Source organism: Xyrauchen texanus, chromosome 28 (assembly GCF_025860055.1).
Source record: "Xyrauchen texanus isolate HMW12.3.18 chromosome 28, RBS_HiC_50CHRs, whole genome shotgun sequence".
Taxonomy (NCBI): Eukaryota; Metazoa; Chordata; class Actinopteri; order Cypriniformes; family Catostomidae; genus Xyrauchen; species Xyrauchen texanus.
Window position 1 is genome coordinate 40529387 of NC_068303.1, and position 23105 is coordinate 40552491.

The following is a 23105-nucleotide window of genomic DNA, read 5'->3' on the forward strand; positions in this document are numbered from 1 at the left end:
AAAGGCATTCTCAAGCCTGGGGAGGAATATGTGCCCAAGGTTCTGGCCACTCCCTTCACAGCTCAGGTGATAACCTTACACACTTTATCTCCTCCTCCATTTAAATTAGACGAGCACAGAGACTGCACATGCTTTGTCCCATGAGGTTGTTACGCATGTACATTGACTGTTCGAGTCAATCCAGGCTGACAGATGAGCTCTTTGTCTGCTTTGGAGGCAGTTCAAAACATTTGGCCATCTCCAAGCAAAGACTTTCTCACTGGGTTGTTGACTCCATTGTACTGGCTTATGATTTGCAAGGTGTGCAGTGTCCCATGGGTATTAAGGCCCACTCTACCAGGAGCATGGTGTCCTCTTGGGCTTGGGCAAAGGGTGTTTCCTTGGAGGACATCTGCCTGGCTCAATGCCTTTTCAACTACCCTGATGACTAGTAGGCCTTTCATTGTGCATGTGAATCAGTAGCATGGCACAAACACATTAACCATAGCATCTGCTACAGATGCAGTGTCATAGTGATCAGGGTATCCCTCATCCCATAGTTATGCTGCATTATTTAGGTCTGCCAGAACCGGAAACTTTTCTTATATTAAATAACTCTGCTTTAAAGTGCTAATATTATTCTATTTGTTTCCCTGTCTCATCCAGAGGTTACCAGAGCATACCAACTCCAGCTCTGGTCCAGCCCGGGGTTCGACTCTCAACGCTATGTGTTGCTGAGTAAAGACTACCAACCAGACAGCGAGGGGAGCATCGATAAACTTTTTCTGCATCACTTTAATCTATTACGATGGACTTCACAGAGGAAGACTACACTGACAATAAATCATGCCCAACTGTAGCCTTCATCAACCAAATAAAAAAGGACACTGTGTCAAGCGCCATCTGCCAATAGATTGGTGTTATAGGAGGAGTTTCCCATTGCGTCAGCTACTGATGCAGCATCTTATTCCCTTCTTTCAGTCAAAATGGTTACAAGCATAATTAGATTGTTTTTCATTTTGGAAGTTAGTAAATAGCATATGCATGGAGTTAGAACAATGAATGAAGAATCTGAATGTGACATTTGTTAATTTGAATACTAGACTTGTGACATTTAACACATTTTTTTCAACTTTCAAAGAAGATTTTTGTGGCATATTTCATACATTTTTACATTTGAACAGCAGGTGTTTTGTGTGTATGTGAACATTTTAGAGGTGGAATATAAAATATGGATTATAGAATTACTGTTTCAAATTTTCAGATTAAGAAAAAATTCAGAACTTCAAATATCTTCCATTCAGATCTCAGTTATTCAGATCACGATCAAACTAGCCTAAAGGTAAAGCAAAGCTGAGTTATTTACCACCCAGTAGTCAGTGTATATTTAGAAATGAACATTGGCCAAGATTGATAAATGCTGTAAACATCCATTTATTTCATGTTAACTATTGTGTTAACTAAAGTTAACATATACGTACAGTACATAATGTAAATTGTAAAATGTTACCAAATTTTCTGGCAATATAAAGTCTGCAATTAATAGAAGTAAAAGTAGCATAATAAACAAAGGAAAATGAATGACTTCATATTGTCTGAAAAAAACTATGTTCCACAGGGAAAACACTTATAGCACTAATGTATGAATGCATTAATATATATATACAGTGCTTTTAATTATGGCTGGAGATTAAACGCATTAATTCAGTGCAATTAATTACATAAAAATATTATACAAAAAATGTATGTAATTAATCATGCCTCCAGACTGTAATAAAGAATATTCCTACTATCGGAGCAATTTAAATTGAAAATACCACCTGTTTTCAGCAGGGGGTAGTAAGCGGAACCCCAGCTGTACAGACAACAAACCAAACTCAGGCTTGACACTACTGACAGTGTCACTGGTCCAGGATTCAAACCGGCGATCACTGGCATGGGAGTTGGATGCGCTAGAAAGGGGGAAATAAACATCCTGAAACCCACAAAACCTCACTCCCATCTGGGTCACGGAACCAGTGTGACCAGTCCTGCTCATCCTGCTCCGAGCAGGATTCGAATTGGGAGGTGGGCCCGGTAACGAGGAGGCTAAAGGCTACAGCCCCTAGCGCCAGACACTACAGCACCTCTTGAGGCCAGGGGAGTGAAGTTTACACACTACACAGCTACATACCAGCTGGATCCTGGTACAACAGCACAAGAAGAGAATGCTTCTTGCATTCAAACAGCTGGACGGAGTGAAATTCCAAATGCAGGGATTTCCAGGGATTTTTCTAAGTTTCAAACTAAGACTTCTACAAAAGCATTGAAAAGCCCATTTAATAAATAAATTAGATCTATTTCAGACAGACTGACAAATTCAACTGCCAAATGGATTGCAGTGCACTGTAGACTACAGATAAGATGTTCAGTTATAAAGAAATAAACAATATATTGACTTCTTAGTCCATTTTTTGTATTGTCTAATGAATGTTTTACTCATCTGCCACAATAATGTAATGCATTTTAATTATCTGAATTATTATATTTATAATTTGTATTATATTCATAATTATTTAATATAATAAGGGTTCCCACAAGTCCATATAAAGTCTTAAATATAGTTATAATTATTTAAACTTATATAGAATTATTTTTATTTGAGGGCCTTTCTCAGCAAATATTTATATATTTGATTAATTGTTAATATTAAGTAAATAACCCAGCTTTACTTGACCTTTGGACTAGTTTGTTTACAATCTGAATTTATGAGATCTGAATATGAGAGATTTGTATGTGGAGTTCTGATTTGTTTTTTTAATCTGAATATTTAAACCTCAAATTTTTTAAACAGCTAAAAATTCTGAAAAAACAAACAAACAAATCTGCTGTTAAAAAATACAAATTTGTAAAATATCCTGCAGAAAACTTTTTAACAATTGTCTATTATTCATATTAACAAATTTCATATTTGAAAACTTTAATCATATTTGTAGATCCAAACATACTGTATGACATAAAGGACAAATCAACATTGTAAAATAATTTCACTTTTCCCTCCAATGTTTACTTAACTGAGATACAGTGATAAAAAACTAATTAATATGATTCCATCTTGAAAATTGTCAGTTTAACATCTTTATCAAATATATTAGGATATTAAGTGGTTTAAAATAAGTATATATGTATAGTAAATGTGCATTAAGAGCAAAATAAATAGGCTTATCAACTTAACATATATTTAAATGTTAATGTCAAAGGCCGTGCATCAGAACAAACTATGGCATATTGGTGCAAATTCATCTGTTAAAGCCAAATTAGATTGATGAGATCGTGGATAAGCTGCTTGACTTAGAAAATTGACCATGGATTGCTCATCCTTAGCCTAACTAAAACTAACAAATGTCAGTGTTTGATTTTGAGGGCATATGTGTTTACTTTTGTACAATAAACGATTTTGGTACTGTGTTTGTTGCCACATATTGTCCATGTGAAATCTAGGTCCTGAGGCAAACCTAACTGAGAACCACTGTATTTAGAGATATATGTGATGGGGTTATAAAAATCTAGGGGATGATGGGGGAAGATACCCCTCTTAAGAACAATGTGAATTTAGATATAAATTGAACATGTACAGGATGCTCATAACGGCAATAATATGAATTCAGATTGAATTCCATTGAATTCCAGCCTATAGATTATAATAAATAGTAAAGATGTTTCAAATGTAAATCGAATGCATGGTATTATTAAACAATAACCTCACAAATGAATAAAGAATTGAATAATTATTACATTAAATAATAACACAAGAAGATCTTACCCCAAGGGTCTTATTATTCAAAATAAAAGCTATATTTGTTGCTCTACAGATCTAAATACATGCCACTCTGTGTCCACAAATCAACGAGACATAAAAACTTCTACTACCAAAGTCACTATTTTCCAGTCACACAAAATAATGTAAATGAACCTCAGATGATATTCAGAAGAAATGTCAAAATTTAGAGGAGCAGATCCTTTTAATAAATGTGTTGAGATGAGATTTAGTGCCATCTATGGTCAAGTTAAAACATTATGGTGGAGGATCTTACACCATCATCCACCTGGATTCTTCATCCCCATTTTACAAAAATTCCTCATAAGCCCTGAGCTTGTCCAAAGGTCAGGAAATACATGAAGATATTTGTAATGACTGGATGACCGGCTTCAATCTCAGTGACAATAGTGATGTGTAGAGAAACTTCTCAGTGACACTTCTAACTGCTTATCTCGGACTAATAGAGCATTCTCATATAGACTGAAAGTTAAAGTGATTCACACCAGCAAACACAGTGAAGGGAAATCCTTCTGTTTACACATGGAACAGTTGAATGAGTGCTGATGCTAAATATAATATGGTAACCAAAGCTGAGCTAGTTTGAATCTCGTGTGAGGTCCTAGAACGGGAAAAGTTGAATCCACGTACACCACCAACTCCCTGTTTACCTGATATAACATCATCCATTTGATTGGATTAAGAAACATATGCAACTAATTAACTCACTCATATTGAAAATCTTGTTGCACTTTGAACTCATTTGCAACCTATGTCAGCATTAATTCAACATTTAGCCAGTTTTAGCCATTGCAAAGTGCAAAACGGAAACAAAAACACCTTTTCCACAAAGTTGAAATCTGATTCAAGTCTACATTGATTTCATGACTAATAATCACGAATACATTTGTTTATTTAAATTTGTTCATACCACTGAATTAAATAGTTTTATAACAAGTAAATAATCACAAATTCAATTCTGAGCTGAATACCAGTTTCATTTGGTACAAATTACATTACATTAACTCCATGTCTAGCCTACTAGGTTTACTTATTAATATGATGTTTTTAATCTTTTTATTATTATAATTGTTAGGCAATACTTACCATATGGTGAAAAACACAGCATGAAGGGCTCAGTACAGTAGTTTTAAACATTTCATACATTTAACCAATGTAAGCATCAGGAAATACAGTAGACACTCGCATATTTATTTATTCATGCATGGAATACAAAAGCATTCAAATGACTTTCAAGAGATATTATTCATACTTACTGCACATTTAATAAGAGGGTGGATGTTTAATGTCAATCTGATGAGGGAATATGTCTAACTGGAGGCCTACAGAAACCCATCACTAACTATAATTCAGGATTGGCTAGTTTTGTACAATTCAGTGTAGTTTACTCGTACATAGTATTGTGCTGGATAGTTTGGCATAACTTGGTTTAGTATAGTTGGGTGTTTTTAAGGTTAATCCGGTTCAGTTCAGCACTGTATGTTTACCTACACGACTACATTATGCAGACTACTGCGTCACGTCTCCATTTGTGAACACTCAACACACACTTAATACACAGGACTTTAATATGTTATATGCATTGTACTGTTTATTTACATTTGTGACGGTTCGACTGTATGTAGGGCTTTATTTTTAGTAACAAAACAGCAATGGAGTTGTTTTACGACACCAGATCACCTCCTAGCGCTTTAAAAACTGCACAAGCACGTGTGCGAGGAGGCTGTTGTACTGGTGCTCGCGTGCGGGAGTCAAACGCGTTATATCGTCTGTATTCGCAGGAATGGTTGCAGCGCAAAACTTTCGATATTGTCATGATGGGCGAGTGTAAAGCGCGACGGCTCTGCGCATGCGCACTGGAGTCCGCCTGGCCAATTTCTCAGTACTCGTGGGAGAATTTGGGTAAGAAACAGACAAATTAAAACAATCGCACCCTATAATTAACTGTTTGTATAGCGTTTTATACTTTGCAATAAGCCGCTATGCGCCGTGTTAGACTTTCTCGGGAGGTTTAATGAGAGGGAATAATAATGAAAGTTAGATATAAAGTAGAAAACGCCTGGACGTGTCATCAATAATATCAGCAGCAGGAAGAGAGCGAGAGAGAGAGAGTATGAAATAAAGAATAACGCTTATTAATGACACTTACAATAGACGCAGTCGATAAAAAAGATCAAAGTGTGCATGTCTGGTTGACGGTAGAAATAAAGCACACATACGAGTGTTTGTAGAATAATGCAAAAGCTCCTGTGTGCTGGGAACGGCAGGAACTGATCGTGCGAAACAAAACATCTCTCGATCACCTCTCCGTCCTCGCGATCAGCTCAATCATTCACTTTAAATGTGATTGATCACGAATAATGACGCGGTTCTCCAGGCCTGTGTCTTTCAATTATATAGTGAATATAATTCCTGCTCCGCCATTTTGGGAAACTGCCTTTAAAACACATTAAAGAAAAGTGTTTTATGTCTGACACTATGCCATCTAATATTTATGATCACATCTCATCGCCATCGATATTTAAAGAAAAATAACCCCTCACGGTCGCTATCGTGCTGAATCATTTCACCCCATTCATTGTAAAGTGTTTTAAGACAATAGATCTGCAGAAATAGAAATAAATCAAGAAATAAGCCGCCAAAAAATTGCTTAAATAGGAAAAAACAGACGCAGTAATATTCAGGGTGGAAAATCAATATAATGTTTATTTTCTCATCGCGTCGTCGTCGTCTAAAAATTAATTTAAATCATTAGTGAAAAACGATTGGACAAAAATATCAAATGCATTTTAAAATACGATAATTTACATAGAAAAGTAATGCACTTGCGTGGAAATTTGAGATATTCGTTGAGAAAATTAACTTAGTTTAATACAACATGACAAATACCTATTAATAGCAACTACAGCAGCGAAAATCAGCTCAAGGCCAGATATTGAACCTTTATTATCACCGACTTCCGTGTTTAATGAAAAATAATGTCAAAATGAAAAATAAAATGAAAAAATAAAACACTGATTGGTATATACAATGCTGCAATATTTGTCAATATTGCGAGTATTTCTTTGATTTCATTGTTTGAAAGTTTCCAGCGCAGCGGGTGAAATGTGGGCCGCAGCGCCCCCTGCTGGCAGCACAGATGAACGACTGGCGTGCTGTAGGCCTCATGCAGTACTGTGTTTGTTTATAGCCTGCGTCTCTTTTCAGATCTGCTTGGTACTTTATACCAATCATAGGCACAGTCTTTGCATAGAGACTGTAATATTGCTTAATGGTTCTCCTCAAAGCAGGCAATAGGTTTGAGGAAACAATTAATGTTGTTTTGATATTTGGTGTATTATAGGCTAGATAATAGATCAGACTGTGCATTCTAGAATGTTATTAACTGATTTAAGGGACATAACATAACAGCAGTGCAATTCATTACGTGGTTAAGTCAACTATAACACAAATTTAAAAGTATAAAGAGTTACATACATAGAGAGTGTGTGTTTCTAATTGAGTTCTTTTGTGAAACTGAAGACTAAATTAAAATATCGAAAGGTTTTTTTTTTTCTCCCCATGTTGTTTTCTTTCTAGAAGTTTATGGACAAATCTTTCAAATCATTTTTCAGCCCCCGAGAGTATTAAAGATAAGAAATAAGGTGTTATATTTTACATATAGGCAATCAAGTTTATGTTTAGGACCATTAAGATGCCTAGTAGAATTATTTGATGACAATTAACAAACAAACCACATTTTCATGACTGTAATGTGAGAAAAATAAGGATTCAAATTGTTATGTGTCATGGTAGTATTTGTTGCACTGCCTTTCATTTGTGCTGATGAAAAAAAAAAATGAAAGTAATAATGTTTTAAAAATATTTTTTTACATTTGTATCCCCTTTTCTCCGCAATTTGGAACGCCCACTACTTAGTAGGTCCTCGTGGTGGCATCATTTTCCAGCGAACAAATGTATAGCTGTTATGGAGTAAATCATAGCTGTTTAATTTCTAGTTATTATTATTATTATTATTATTATTATTTATTTTTGTAAAGAACACACATTAAATACAGTATGTTGATAAAAAAAATATATATATATATTATTAGTTTTTCTGATTATTAGTTTTATGCATACTTTTGAGTCCTGATGGAGGAATAGTTTTGTGTGCCGTTAGGCAGTTACAAATGTAAATATGTGGGGTGTTATATGGTGTTTCAGATTAGCTGTGTGCGGGTGTGATGGAGTCGTCAGGCCCGAGCGCAGCTGCTCCAGAGTTTGACGTGTACGGGGCGATGGACTGGAAGGACGGGGTGGGAACACTGCCTGGCAGCGAACTCAAGGTTAGGAAATACATCAAGGCCTTTATTCTAGCTTCAAGACGGTCAGTTTATTTAGTTAAAGGTTTAATTGAATGTCTTTATGATTTGTATTTATTGCTATGAATTTATTCCCAGTCATCTTGAAGCAGCGTGTAGTGTGTGTTTGTTGTGTAGCAGTGCAGACAGTGTGTGTAAGTGCGTCTGTTGTTTGTGTGTGTGCGCCAGTTCCGGGTGAATGAGTTTGGGGTCTTGGAGGTCATAACGGACGAAACGGAGGAGGAGAGGGGCAAAAAGGCTCACGCCACCACCACATGGAGCGTCCCAACTGCTCAAGAGGGTAAAACCCTATAATACACTGGCTTGAGGTTTAGTTAGATATAATAACCCTGCACTAAGCTCCGCCCCCCTTGGTCACTGTTGCTCGCTCAGACAAGCTTAATAGATGCTCATAGTGCTTAAAGTGGTAACAGTTGGAATGAATATAATTCTTATATAGGCTGAAATGAAGTGTGACCTTGCAAAGCAGTTGTGTCTGCAATTTTTCTTTAAAATAAATAATTAAATTACACATTAATATAATTAAACACCATGCAGGCTATGAATCAGAATAGAGGCAAACTGAAAACACAGTCTATGAAAAAAAAAGCCTCATTTGATAGTGATTCTCACCTGATAACATTAGCATAACTGTTACTCACTATGGTACTGTGAACTCTTCTGTTACTATTAACACTACTATGACCTGAATTGTTGTTTTTTTTTTTTATATTTTTCTTATCTTAGAGCAATTGTAGGGATCCTTTCTAATGTTATACATGCAAACATGTCTGTCTTCCAGACTAAAATGTTATTTTATCTTGTTTTCCAGTAGTGTCCTTGACACAAGATAAATATATTCAATAAACAATCTTGTGTAATATAATAAGACTTGATTTAATTGAAAATATTTTCAATCACATTGGCAAATTAATAAATAAATAGAATAAAAATATATTAAGCATAGCATTTTGGTGAGGTTTATGCTTTAAACAAATAAGCAGAAAAATACAAATAAATACCTTTTACTATTATATGTGCCCCGTCAATAACATTGTACTGTATGTTTTTGTTATTTCTGTAAAATTCTGTTTTAAACTGTCCAAAACCACAGTACAGTTTCCAGTAAAATGTTTGTGAAAAATAAAATTATATATACAGTTGAATTCAGAAGTATACATACACTTATGTTGAAGTCATTAAAACTAATTTTTTAACTACTCTGCAGATTTTATATTAGCAAACTATAGTTTTGGCAAGTCGTTTAGGACATCTACTTTTCGCATGACAAGTAATTTTTCCAACAATTGTTTACAGACAGATTGTTTCACTTTTAATTGACTATATCACAATTCCAGTGGGACAGAAGTTTACGTACATAAAGTTAACTGTGCCTTTAAACAGCTTGGAAAATTCTAGAAAATGATGTCAAGCCTTGAGAGGAGCTTTTAATAGGAGGTGTACTGAATTGGAGGTGTACCTGTGGATGTATTTAAAGGCCTACCTTCAAACTCAGTCCCTCTTTGCTTGACATCATGGGAAAATCAAAAGAAATCAGCCAAAAGCAATTTCCAAACACCTGAAGGTGCCACGTTCATCTGCACAAACAATAGTACGCAAGAATAAATATCATGGGACCACTCAGACATCATACCGCTCAGGAAGGAGATGCATTCTGTCTCCTAGAGATGAATGTAGTTTGGTGTGAAAAGTACAAAACAACAGCAAAGGACCTTGTGAAGATGCTGGAGGAAACAGGTAGACAAGTATCTATATCCACAGTAAAACAAGTCCTATATCCACATAACCTGAAAGGCTCCTCAACCAGGAAGAAGCCTCTGCTCCAAAACCACCATAAAAAGCTAGACTACAGTTTGAAAGTGCACATGGCGGCAAATATCTAATTTCCTCTGGTCTGATGAAGCAAAAATTGAACTGTTTGGCCATAATGACCATTGTTATGTTTGGAGGAAAAAGGGTGAGGCTTGGAAGCCGAAGAACGCCATCCCAACCGTGAAGAATGGGGGTCGCGGCATCATGTTGTGGGGGTACTTTGCTTTCCCAAAATAGATGGCATAATGAGGAAGGAAAATGATGTGGATATATTGAAGCAACATCTCAAGACATCAACCAGGAAGTTAAAGCTTGGTCACAAATGATTCTTCCAAATGGACAATGACCCCAAACATACCTCCAAAGTTGTGGAAAATGGATTAAGGACAACAAAGTCAAGGAATTGGAGTGTCCATCACATCACCTGACCTCATTTCAATAGAACATTTGTGTGCAGAACTGAAAAAGTGTGTGTGAGCAAGGAGGTCTACAAACCTGACTCAGTTACACCAGTTCTGTCTGGAGGAATTCCAGAAAATTCCAGCAACTTACTGTGAGAAGCTTGTGGAAGGATACCCAAAACATTTGACCCAAGTTAAACAATTTAAAGGCAATTCTACCAAATACTAACAAAGTGTATGTAAACTTCTGACCCACTGGGAATGTGATGAAAGAAATAAAAGCTGAACTAAATCATTCTCTCTACTATTATTCTGACATTTCACATTCTTCAAATAAAGTAGTGATCCAAACTGGCCTAAGACAAGGAATGCTACAAATAAATGTCAGGAATTGTGGAAAAACTGAGTTTAAATGGCGAAGGTGTATGTAAACTTCTGACTTCAAATGTATATATAGGACACCCTTGAAACATGATACATTTACTAAGTAGCACAATTTTTCTTAACATATTGGTAAATATTTTTTTCTTGTATTAAGCATAAAACTAAATTTAGTGAGGTTTATGCTTAAAACAAGAATAAATTGGCCAGTGGATTAATGAAAATAAATGCCATTATAAGGGCCCGACAATAACATTTTACTCTATTTTTGGTTAATTTGTCTAAAATTCTGTTGGAAACTATCCAAACACACAGAACTTATTTGTAAATAATATAACAAGATAAATACATGTAAGAAGCACAATTTATCTTACCACATTGGACTTTCTTTTCTTGTTTTAAGACAAAAATATTTTTTGTATGTTAAGGGACAAAAGTGACATGTCCTCTCTGGATGTCTTTTCTCACATGCCTAAGCCTAACCCTACCTCTGGCAACAACGTTTTACCAATTTACATAAAAAAAGTTTTTAAATTTCCATTAAAATCTGTTTAAAACTATCCATACACACATGACTGACTTACATTAGAAAAGAGCAAATGCTTGTGTAAAAATGTTGCTGTGGTTGGATTGGTCAGTAGCATCTACAAGGCAGCGCTTAGTGAAGGGTCAGTATCACTTAAGCATGTAAATGGACTGACGATGATGATTATGATGATGATGTATTTCTGTCTTGAATTTCCTCAGCTCTCTCTAAGGGGTCGGTCATAAAGGAGGAAAAGGCATGGGCCCAGCGAGGACTGGTATGTGTACGCTGTAACAGGAAGGGCTCTGTGGTGGACTTCCTGTCTGATGGACTTCACTGCAGTGAGCGCTGTCTGCTACAAGAGCAACAAGAGTGAGTACTACACACTAGACGTTCACCTATATTTCACCCCAGTAGTTGATATTCAGAGGCTCATATTGCTCATACTTGGTGTTGGTGATTTAAAAAGACCCTTACCTGTGGTATTACATCTCAGCAAGTAACTTGCCCATCTCAGCAATATGATAAAAACACCAATGTTTAATCAATTGTTGCATTTATTGATGCGAGTGAAAACACTGGAGAGCGGAAAGCGAAATGTTTCACTTCACATGTTCAGAAAAATGGTGGATATTGATTGTGCAGTTGCAGGTTTAAAATGTTCCTGAACGTGGCTCATCCAATCAGAATTCAGAGAATTCTAATTGTTTTCTTCAAGTTCTGTGCTTTAATGTTTTCTTCAAAACCACTTCATACTAGCTCCACATTGAACAACACTCACCTCTGAGACAGTGAATACAGATATCACACAACTGTCTGCAGAGGCACTAAAACTAGATACATTGAAAAGAGTGAAGCTCTGGGTCATTTCTGACCGGTTCTGTTGTAAGTGATCTGAGCACTATGGACTGAGCAGCAGTAGTGGTGTTCTTGGATGTGTGGGAGGGCAGGTGCTGTTATTACTATCAAACATGTTTGCATTGACTGACCTGTCACACTGGTTTTTAAACAGAGTTAAGATTTAGGCTGTGTTTGGAACAGAATGCTTGTACACTGCTCACCGCTTGCTAGGGTTGTCACGATACCAATATTGAATTAGTCAATGCAAATATCAGTGAAGTTTCCCGATTGTTGATACAACAGCATATGTGCTAGTTTGCAATTGATCACAATTACTTAAAGGAGCAATATGTAACATTGACATCAAGCATTTAATATGGGTACTGCAGTCCAAATACAAAATATTGGCGAGAGTTGTCTCCCCGCTCCCTCCTCCCCTGACTCGAAGCTCACGCGGGTTGCCAGGTTTAGGGTACGCAACATGAATGAGCAAACTGACAATGGCAAGTGACGAGCCTTATACTGTAAGTTGATCAGCTAATGTATATGTTGGCAATATTTTTATTGTTTGTAAATATGAACTAGCTCATGTGGATTATTGACACTCTGTCAATGTTAGCTAGATGTATTGCTGGCTTCCATGGCTGCAGCATGCTGTGTTTGCCCGCTAACTTGTTTCAAATCTGGCAACCCGGGGTGTCGAAATACTATTGAGAAATGGGCAGTGGGCGGGATCACACAGGCCAAAACACAAACAAAAATTCCGGCCTGGAACGGACATTTCAAAGTAGAATAATCTGGCACGTTTCCTTAATCTCTAATAAAATATTATGATAATTTTCTGCTTTTGTACAGTAAATACATTACACATTGCTCCTTTAAATTTAAATAACATCCAATGTGCATATATGTATAAAATATAATCCAATGTGTGCAAGTTTTGTGCCATGATTAATTTATCCTGCAAGTGAATTACAGGGAATTAATGAGAGAAAGTGAGTAATATTAATAGCAGGGTTTCCACGGTCATGCACTAAAAAAAAGTTTTTTAAGCAATTCCAAGAAATTGAATTTAGTAAAAAATTTTCAACATTATACAATTACATTTGTTACAAAAAACATCAGATAAATATGTTTTAAAATGTCATTTCCAAATGAATGTCCCATTCATTCCTGTGGGAAGTGAGGCAAAGCTTTTCAGAGTGAGCAACCGTAACCAAGGGGGGTGGAGCTTAGTGAAGGATCAATTGGTCAAAAAGTGTGGGAACCCTGTAATAGTATTTTACATTAGCTCCAAACACAGCCTATCCTTTTAGAATTTAGATATGGTACTAACAAATTGATTAGTATTCCACGCATATAGAAAATACACATACAGTACACAGTATGTATACTGCATAGTAAGCTTCAAAAGTTGTCGGCTATATGCTATTTAAAAAAACAAAAAAACCTTTATACGCATTTATATACAATAACATGTCCTCTCACTGATTTGTAAAACATATTTGTGTCCACTGTAATGCTTGTCATGTTGTGGTATGTTTGCTTCCAGTCTGTGAGCAGTATTGCCTAACTTAGAGCAGTATGACCTCTATAGAGTTATCTAAAGAGATATCTACTCCTAAACATAGGCCTGGTCGTGGTTTATGACAGTCAAACTGCCCTTCAGCAGAGTTTTATTCAGTCAGAGAGCTATACGTTCTGTTTTTTCAGAGTGTGAATTGCTTCAAACATATGTAGCACACTATTATGCCACAAGTATTATTATTATTATTGAACAAAATTATACAGTACTAAATGTTGTTACTAAAGAGGAAATGGGATGTTGCTGTGCAATAGTAATGAATGCAATCACACACAGATAAGATGTCTAACGTCAAAAACTTCAATTGAATTAAATTGCCAATCAGAACAAAACAAATCAACATCAATTACAAAAGTAGAGATAAAGAATGTATAATTGATCATAACACAATATACACTCTGCAAAAATGAATTGTTAGATTATAGAGCTGTCTTCTGTTGACCTACAATTGGATATGATGAAATAATAAATGTTGTATAAACAAGAGAATCTTTTTTTGTAGGGTGGCCAGACGTCCCGTTTTCCCGTGACAGTCCCGTATTTAAGCACTTTTTCTAGTGCAATAATTGTGATTTGTCCTGTATTTCCCCTCTCCTAAAATTTCTCTATCGCCAATGTCTCAGTCACGTGAATATCCTAATCAAAGGTAGCCAAGGATACGGCTTGTATAACCAATAAAATCACATTGTGTTATTTAAAGAACATGATTGGATTAAACTATCCAATCACAATCCCCAATCAATAGACATCCAGTTTGTGAACCGATGAAGAATCCGTTTGAAAGAGCACACAGATGAAACTACGGCTAGAAATATATCGAGGAAGCGTGCATGTACATTTCAATTTCTAAAAAAGGTGTCACAGACAGAGCCTAGTAAAGTGAGGTGTGAGATCTGTTGAGTTCGCTTTTCCATCACCCATGCTGTCAGAAACTTTTATTCAGCATCGTTGGATTACCTCCAAATTGGAGTCACGCATTGGAGAACACAGAAAAACTTGAGTGGGCCCTTCTGAAAGACATCCCAGAGTGGGAAGACATTCAGAGCAGTCTCGAACACTTCTACTCCAGAATCCCGCTCTCAGTTTGATTGATGAAACCACACTCTTTGAGTGGGCTGACGTGAAAAACACTGTCACCTAGTGTAACATAAACAAGATGGCCTTGTCTGAGAGATGGGCAGACGTTTTTCATGAGCTGGAGAGCAAGACCATCAACTTCAGAGTCTTAGCCAATGTCGTGGAGTTTGAATTATGCCAGCCTGGGACATCTGCACCTGTTGAGCATGTGTAAATGAATGCGTTTCATTAATGAATGCAACATGGACACCGGTTAAATCTTGACTCGCTTGACTCTCCGGATAAATCTCGGCAATACTTTTCGTACATCTTAATTTTGGACTGCTCTGCATTTCATGATAAACTCTTGAAAGACAAGTGCACACTGAGAAAAATTGCTGCCAGTGAAAAGTACAAAGTGACAACAGTTACCGATGCGGATGCACCCTCTACTTTGCATTGATCATCAATTACATTTTTGCTGGGAGGGGGCTGTCCCTTTTTCCACAAGCAGGAATCTGGGCACCCCATTTGTTTGCCCTCACACTTGAAATATCTGTTGCAATTTTGTCACTTTCAGTGGTATTTTTTTACTCTGTGCCCTAATTCATATCAGACCCTGACTACATGTCTTTGATCAAATATATTCATGGTATACAGACTTAACTGTCTAATCCAGAATCTATACAGTACAAAGAATATATCATCATTTAAAATAGCATTTTATAGTTCTGTTATTAGAAATCATTTAGTAAAAGCACACAAATGATTGCTTGGAGAGTTCTGATAATGTTTGCTCATCGTCTGCTCACAGAGACCTGAAGAAAGATAGTTCCAGAACTAACGGAGAGGTGCTTGGGAGGAAAAGATCACGCCCGACAGAGAGAGTCACGGAAGATGCGGACAGCTCGGTGGAGGTCCCCGAGGAAGATGATGAGGATTATGTCAGTTTACTCTTCCTTTTCTGTTCATCTTCCATTTTATCAGGCTTTCACTAAGCATTTCTTATCACATCTAGAGTTTCTGCAGAGTCCTTAGGCTGCTTTTAGAATATGAGCGAGTACTGTGTGGGATACAGAGAGAGATGGAGATCATTACGATGGTTTAACAGTCCCTAAAGAGAAGCTAAACTTAATGAAAGTTCAAGATTCTCAGCTTGGACCCCCAAATAAAGTTATATTAAGTTATATAACCAAATTATTTTAATGTGACACCTGTAAACGTTTACCTTTTGTGACACTATTTGTTATCCATGCTTTCTACCTGATTTTACTTGAAACATGTACAATTGTAGATTGAAGCTTTAGTGTGAAGTCTACACTTACAAAAAGTGCAAAATATTTGATATACCATGACATTAACATCACTTAGTGCTTAGTGCACATTAGCATCAGTGCTTTTTTGGAAGGGTATTGTTAAAAACCATCTTGGTTACTGTTGTAACCTCCATTCCCTGATGGAGGAAACGAGAATTTGTGTCGATGTAGTGACACTAGGGGTCGCTCGAATGAGTGGTTGCGAGCCAGCTCCTTTTATAGTCGTATGTCCGGGTGAGTGGCATGAAAATTCCACTCGCCAATTCCCATTGGCCTTTTCTCAAAGATCAGAGGTGTTTGGGGCTCCCAAGTGTGACCCCTGGTGTCACTACATTGACACAATGTCGAGTGAGTGACAGATAAGGAACAGGCAACACATTGTAGATTTATAATGTCGGCCATCATATTGGTCAATGACCACAACGTGAAAATGTTTTATTGGCACTCATAATATTGGCATCGTATCGGTTATTGGCCAAAATGTGAAATAAATGATTGACTATCATAATGCCGGCCTTCATATCAATTATTGAAATGCATGCATTGAAAATAATTATTAGCTTTTGTAATATTGGCAATTTTATTAGTTATTGGCCGTAACATTATAGCAATTATCAGGCATAATGTGAAATTAATAATAATATCAGCCATAACATGAAGACATTTTTTATTTGTTTGCTATTGTAATGTCAGCCATCAAACTGGTTAATGGTGAAAACCTAAGAATTATTGGCATTTATAATATTGGCATTGTATTGTTATTGGTCAAAATGTAAAGTAAATTATTGGTATCATAATGTCGGCCTTCATATCGGTTATTGAAGCGCATGAATTGCAAATAAAGATCAGCATTTGTAATATTGGCCATCATATTTGTTATTGGCCATAACAAGAAAATTATTATTGGCTATCAACAAGAAAATTATTATTGGCTATCGTCATATCAGCCATCAAACCGGTTATTGGTCGTAACGTGAAAATAATTATCGGCTATCACAATATGGACATCATATCGGTTATTGGCCCTAACCGATATGGTCGTGGATAATTATTGCCTTTTGTTTCAGCCACAATTTCTATATCGATAGACCTCATTTTTGTGCTTGCTGACAATGTCACATTTATTAAGTGGTGAGAGCTAACAAAAGTAATTTCTAGTTGAGGCTTGAAGCTATGCAACCCTGATTACACAAGCCCGTGTTTCCTTCCTAACAGATCACACACTCTGTTTCACCGACTCACCCACTACACCTTCAGACAAACTCTGCTTATAAAATAGATTTGATGTGGAAAATGTACAGGGTAAAATGATACAGTGTGCTTTATGTTCCTGGTTTCTAACAGCCACAGTTTGAGCAAGGGTAGAACATGTGTGTATGTGTGTGTTTGTGTATAACAGGAAGAGAAAGAAAGCAGGCGACCGTCACGTGGGGCTCCGAGAGGTCGCAGGAAGCGCAGAGGAGATGCTGCACTGCTCAGATTCAGTGAGTATATGAGATAAGCACACACAGGTTTGTGCAGTAGATGACAAGGTTGACATCAGGTGAGAGTCACATGAGCTCTATGACACCTGTGGTTGTTTCCCCACAATGCAGCAGTTCCATATGGAGGCAAGAAGAAGGCATGGTGTTGGGCCTCATACCTGGAGCAGGAGAGAGCCATCGCTGCCCCCAGTAAACTATTCAAAGAGGTGAGGCAACAGTTAGTATTTAATGTCCATCACAACCTTACATGAATATGCCCTGTAAATAAACTACAGTTCCATTTCCTGAAGGAAGTGCTTTAAAGCCCCGTACACACATGCAACCACTTCCAGCGAGGCAGCAAATAAATACTGTTAATGTTTATGTTTAAGTTTTCACAATTCAGAATAAGTCATCGCATATAGCCAAAATTTTAATGTACATTTTTTCCTTGAATTCTGCGAATATTTGAATTTTAATTTTACATTTGACAGCCTTAGTTACTATCACTTACTGCCACAGTAGACTGGACATTGGTGTTCAAGAGTAACATCATTATCTTTTTATATATACTGTATATCAGTTTGAGTAGACTGATAATGGAAGCAGATAGTTTTACAGTGAACAGTTACTCAGATATCCACTCTGTACGATTGTAGTGAGCAGAATAGTATCCCAGAATGTCGAACCTTGAGGCGGAAGGGCTACAACCGCAGAAGACCACGTCAGTCACTTTATTAGGACCATAGTGTTACTAATAAAGTGCTCAATGAGTGGATATTTTTGTATCATTGCATCTCCAATTGCTCAAGGTGCATAACTGGACTGTGTTTGTGTGTTTGTGTGTTTGTGTGTGTGTGTGTGTGTGTGTGTGTGTGTGTGTGTGTGTGTGTGTGTGTGTGTGTGTGCAGTATCAGTCATTACCCCAGTGTAAGAATGGCTTTAGGGTGGGCATGAGGCTGGAAGGTATTGACCCTGATCACCCGTCCATGTACTGCATCCTCTCCGTCGCCGAGGTAACAGCCTGCCTCTCACTCTGATGAGTTTTTATAATTACACTATGTAATGTTATAAAAGTGTTTAAGAGTTTTGCATAGACAATGACATAATGTAATTTACAGCAGATTTTCCCGATTCAAACAAACACAACATATGATAAATAGATCTTGAAATATTCCTCAAAGAGTGTACATGGAAAGACGATGCACAAAAGAGTGCTCAACACACATTGTGTGTGTGTGTGTGTGTGTGTGTGTGTCTGAGCACATGTCCGAGGTCTTTGTGTGAGCAAACACACATCCACATGCGCTCATCTAAAGATGCTTAATATTTTTTTATTTTGTCTAATCCATTCATTTCCAAAGGCCTATACTTTTTTACCGGGAACACAACAAGTGTAACAAACTGATATAAAACCAAAGAAAATTATCAAATTGTTTGTGTGTTTATACACTCACCTAAGGGATTATTAGGAACACCTGTTCAATTTCTCATTAATGCAATTATCTAATCAACCAATCACATGGCAGTTGCTTCAATGCATTTAGGGGTGTGGTCCTGGTCAAGACAATCTCCTGAACTCCAAACTGAATGTCAGAATGGGAAAGAAAGGTGATTTAAGCAATTTTGAGCGTGGCATGGTTGTTGGTGCCAGACGGGCCGGTCTGAGTATTTCACAATCTGCTCAGTTACTGGGATTTTCACACACAACCATTTCTAGGGTTTACAAAGAATGGTGTGAAAAGGGAAAAACATCCAGTATCGCGGCAGTCCTGTGGGCTGAAAATGCCTTGTTGATGCTAGAGGTCAGAGGAGAATGGGCCGACTGATTCAAGCTGATAGAAGAGCAACTTTGCCTGAAATAACCACTCGTTACAACCGAGGTATGCAGCAAAGCATTTGTGAAGTCACAACACGCACAACCTTGAGGCGGATGGGCTACAACAACAGAAGACCCCACCGGGTACCACTCATCTCCACTACAAATAGGAAAAAGAGGCTACAATTTGCAAGAGCTCACCAAAATTGGACAGTTGAAGACTGGAAAAATGTTGCCTGGTCTGATGAGTCTCGATTTCTGTTGAGACATTCAGATGGTAGAGTCAGAATTTGGCGTAAACAGAATGAGAACATGGATCCATCATGCCTTGTTACCACTGTGCAGGCTGGTGGTGGTGGTGTAATGGTGTGGGGGATGTTTTCTTGGCACACTTTAGGCCCCTTAGTGCCAATTGGGCATCGTTTAAATGCCACGGCCTACCTGAGCATTGTTTCTGACCATGTCCATCCCTTTATGGCCACCATGTACCCATCCTCTGATGGCTACTTCCAGCAGGATAATGCACCATGTCACAAAGCTCGAATCATTTCAAACTGGTTTCTTGAACATGACAATGAGTTCACTGTACTAAAATGGCCCCCACAGTCACCAGATCTCAACCCAATAGAGCATCTTTGGGATGTGGTGGAACGGGAGCTTCGTGCCCTGGATGTGCATCCCACAAATCTCCATCAACTGCAAGATGCTATCCTATCAATATGGGCCAACATTTCTAAAGAATGCTTTCAGCACCTTGTTGAATCAATGCCACGTAGAATTAAGGCAGTTCTGAAGGCGAAAGGGGGTCAAACACAGTATTAGTATGGTGTTCCTAATAATCCTTTAGGTGAGTGTAGATACCATATGTGAACAAATTTGATTCCAATTGGATTAAGTAAAAAATAAATTGTGAGGAAAAAAAAGTTGTTTGGGTCATTATGACCAGGACACAACATAAGGGTTAAAACAAAACAGAGTCAAGTGGATGGAGTTAACGTGTGAATATCTGCAGGTGTCAGGACATCGAATCAGACTGCACTTTGATAAGTATTCCGAGTGCTATGACTTCTGGGTAAATTGCAACTCCCCTGACATCCACCCAGTGGGCTGGTGTGAGAAAACCGGACACAAGTTACATCCTCCTAAAGGTAAGAGACACCAACAGCTCAAATATTCAATGGCCAAATCCTAAACCAGCACAATATTCTCAAGATTCCAACAAATGGGAAAAACTGAAACACTGTAAAACAAAAAATCTTACTGAGAATTTTTGTCTTGTTTTCCAGTAAAAATATCTAAACTTTAACTGAAAACAAGAACTACTTTAATTGTGTTTTAATGGTTCTTTTATGTCATTTTTTGAGCTTGACAGTAACGAATATGACTAACACGCAGTATTGGATTTGGATCGGGCTCGTCGGACCGATGTCCGATCTGTCTAAAAGCTTCAGTATCGGAGCCGATACCGATACAGGTATCCGATCGGTGCATCAATAGTTGCATTGTAGTTATAGCATTGAATTCAAAAGAAGTATTGTTACATAGAGAGTAGTGTGGTGAAAACATCCAGTTGTTTGGAATGAGAAAACCTGTTCCCCCACCCCTACCGGTATGTTGAGGGGGGTGAGAGAAGGAGAAGTGGTTTGAGAGAGCAGAGGGTGTTGCTGTATCCTCTGGATGTGTCCATATCTCTGTGGATTTGGCTTTGGGAAACTGACCAGCAGTTATGTGCCACTTTATCCCAGAGCAGAAATCGAAAGCAACAGACGGTCGATTAAGTGAGAGAATTCCACTATGAAATTGTCTATGCAAGTGCGGAAATCTTTACCCATCAAATGATCAATTGTACAATGAAGACATTAGGGTGCTAATTAGGGTGCTCTATAGGGATGCCCCCTGATAGTCGACCAAATGTTAGTCGAGAAGAATTTTGGTCGACCAAGTTTTGATTGGTCGGTTGGTTGCAGAAAAAGACTAATTCCACATGAAACCGACGAACACCGTTATTTCCGCTGGTTGGAGGCTAGGTGCTACTATGGGATAATTTTCGGTAAGCAGGGTTAGGGTTAATCCTACACAATAAAACAAGACACCTTGATTTCAAACTTTGAACTTTATTTTTTATTTATTTTAACAAAACGTTCAAATGAAACTGAAAAAAGAAAAGAAAAATGAAGTGCAATTAAAATGTGTGTTGTTGAACTTGTTGAAAGATGGCTTTACAGCAGTTGTGAAGGGCAACATCTCTTTGGAAACTAACCTACGTCATCTGTGCATTCTCTACCGTTAGGGCATTTCAAAATACATCGTGTGTGAATACATTTGTTTTGTTCCCTCCACGATATATATATATATATATATATATATATCTCTCGCAATATCTAATTACATCGGCAACCCTTGGGTTGAGGGATCAGTGAATATTCTTGCTTTAGTAATTTTGCATTTTAAATTAAATTAATTTATTTAAAAAACTTAAATCAAATACATTTCTAAATTCAAATACACTCCAAACAAAACAGAAAAGCAAATAAGTGATCAAAAAAATGGTTGCGTAGTGACTCGTCTCAATCTGGGTGCCGGAGGACGAATCTCAGTTGCCTCCACGTCTGAGATGTCAATCCGCACATCTTATCACGTGACTTATTGAGCACGTTACCGCAGACACATAGCACATGTGTGAGGCTTCACGCTATTCTCCGTGGCATCCACGCACAACTCACCACACACCCCACCGAGAGCGAGAACCACATTATAGTGACCACGAGGAGGTTACCCCATGTGACTCTACCCTCCCTAGCAACCAGGCCAATTTGGTTGCTTAGGAGACCTGGCTTGATTCATTCAGCACACCCTGGCTTCGAACTTGTGACTCCAGGTGTGGCAGTCAGTGTCTTTACTCGCTGAGCTATACAGGCTCCTCACCAGGCCCCTTTGATTTATACTTTGCATCTATGTAGGCTATAAAGTTTGCATCTTCACTAAAACAATGTTTGAACTCCATAACTTCAAGCCTATTGCTTATTTCGTAGGTTCCCAAACCAGCAAATCACAAAGCGCATTCTGGGTTGAGCGAGCGCCATTGTGCGGCCTGAGCCAGAGGCGTTTCCAGCATTGAAGGACATCCGGGGCTTAGCCCAGAGAATTTTATTTTCACACTAGCAACCACTTCTCTGTAGTCCAGAGCTGGTGAGAGGGTATTCTTTGAGTTTTGCTCTGGCTGGGCCTGTTTCTACAGTTCCTAAATCTTCCACTCTAGTACTATCCTCAACATCCTCTCTCCTCCCTGAATCATCTGTGATGCAAAAGAACAGATACAGCACATAACTAATTGCAAATCAGCTTCAAACAACTAATTCATCAAGTGCTACATATTTCAAATTGTAGACCAATACCATTGAAGTAAATGTATTGGGAAGAGCAGATCAGTGGGATTGCCCTAATATCTATCATGATTCTTGAATTTTCATGTACATTAACATAAATTCATCACAAAAGAGTTATATTATAGTGAGTAAAGTGAGGTAAAAAATATTGAATATAAATAATTTATATTTTTTGACATAAATAGTCAAAATGATGTATAAGATCCTAAGTTAAAGCAATACATGAATAACTTTAGTCTAAGTTCATTGACACACTATGGCATCGAACTGTATATAATTCTCATCATCTCTATGAGAATAATTCATCTGTCAAAATCCTTTCATTAGGATCATTGGGATAAACAATGTTTCACTTTTAAC

At 37.5% G+C, this 23105-nt stretch overlaps 1 protein-coding gene across 2 annotated transcripts in view; it reads left to right on the top strand.

The window, feature by feature from the left end:
* The first annotated feature begins 5517 nt into the window (after positions 1 to 5517).
* Positions 5518 to 23105, top strand: part of LOC127621845 (lethal(3)malignant brain tumor-like protein 3) — a 94034-nt gene continuing 76446 nt past the window's right edge. Inside the window, exons 1-9 of one of the 2 annotated variants that reach the window (XM_052095610.1) lie at positions 5518 to 5698; positions 8003 to 8124; positions 8329 to 8440; positions 11502 to 11652; positions 15576 to 15705; positions 17477 to 17561; positions 17673 to 17767; positions 18452 to 18556; positions 20372 to 20507. In XM_052095610.1, the coding sequence (XP_051951570.1) occupies positions 8023 to 8124; positions 8329 to 8440; positions 11502 to 11652; positions 15576 to 15705; positions 17477 to 17561; positions 17673 to 17767; positions 18452 to 18556; positions 20372 to 20507 (916 nt within the window). In that variant the 5' untranslated portion in view covers positions 5518 to 5698; positions 8003 to 8022. The remainder of the gene's footprint in view (positions 5699 to 8002; positions 8125 to 8328; positions 8441 to 11501; positions 11653 to 15575; positions 15706 to 17476; positions 17562 to 17672; positions 17768 to 18451; positions 18557 to 20371; positions 20508 to 23105) is intronic. The other variant, XM_052095611.1, reaches the window with a different exon arrangement.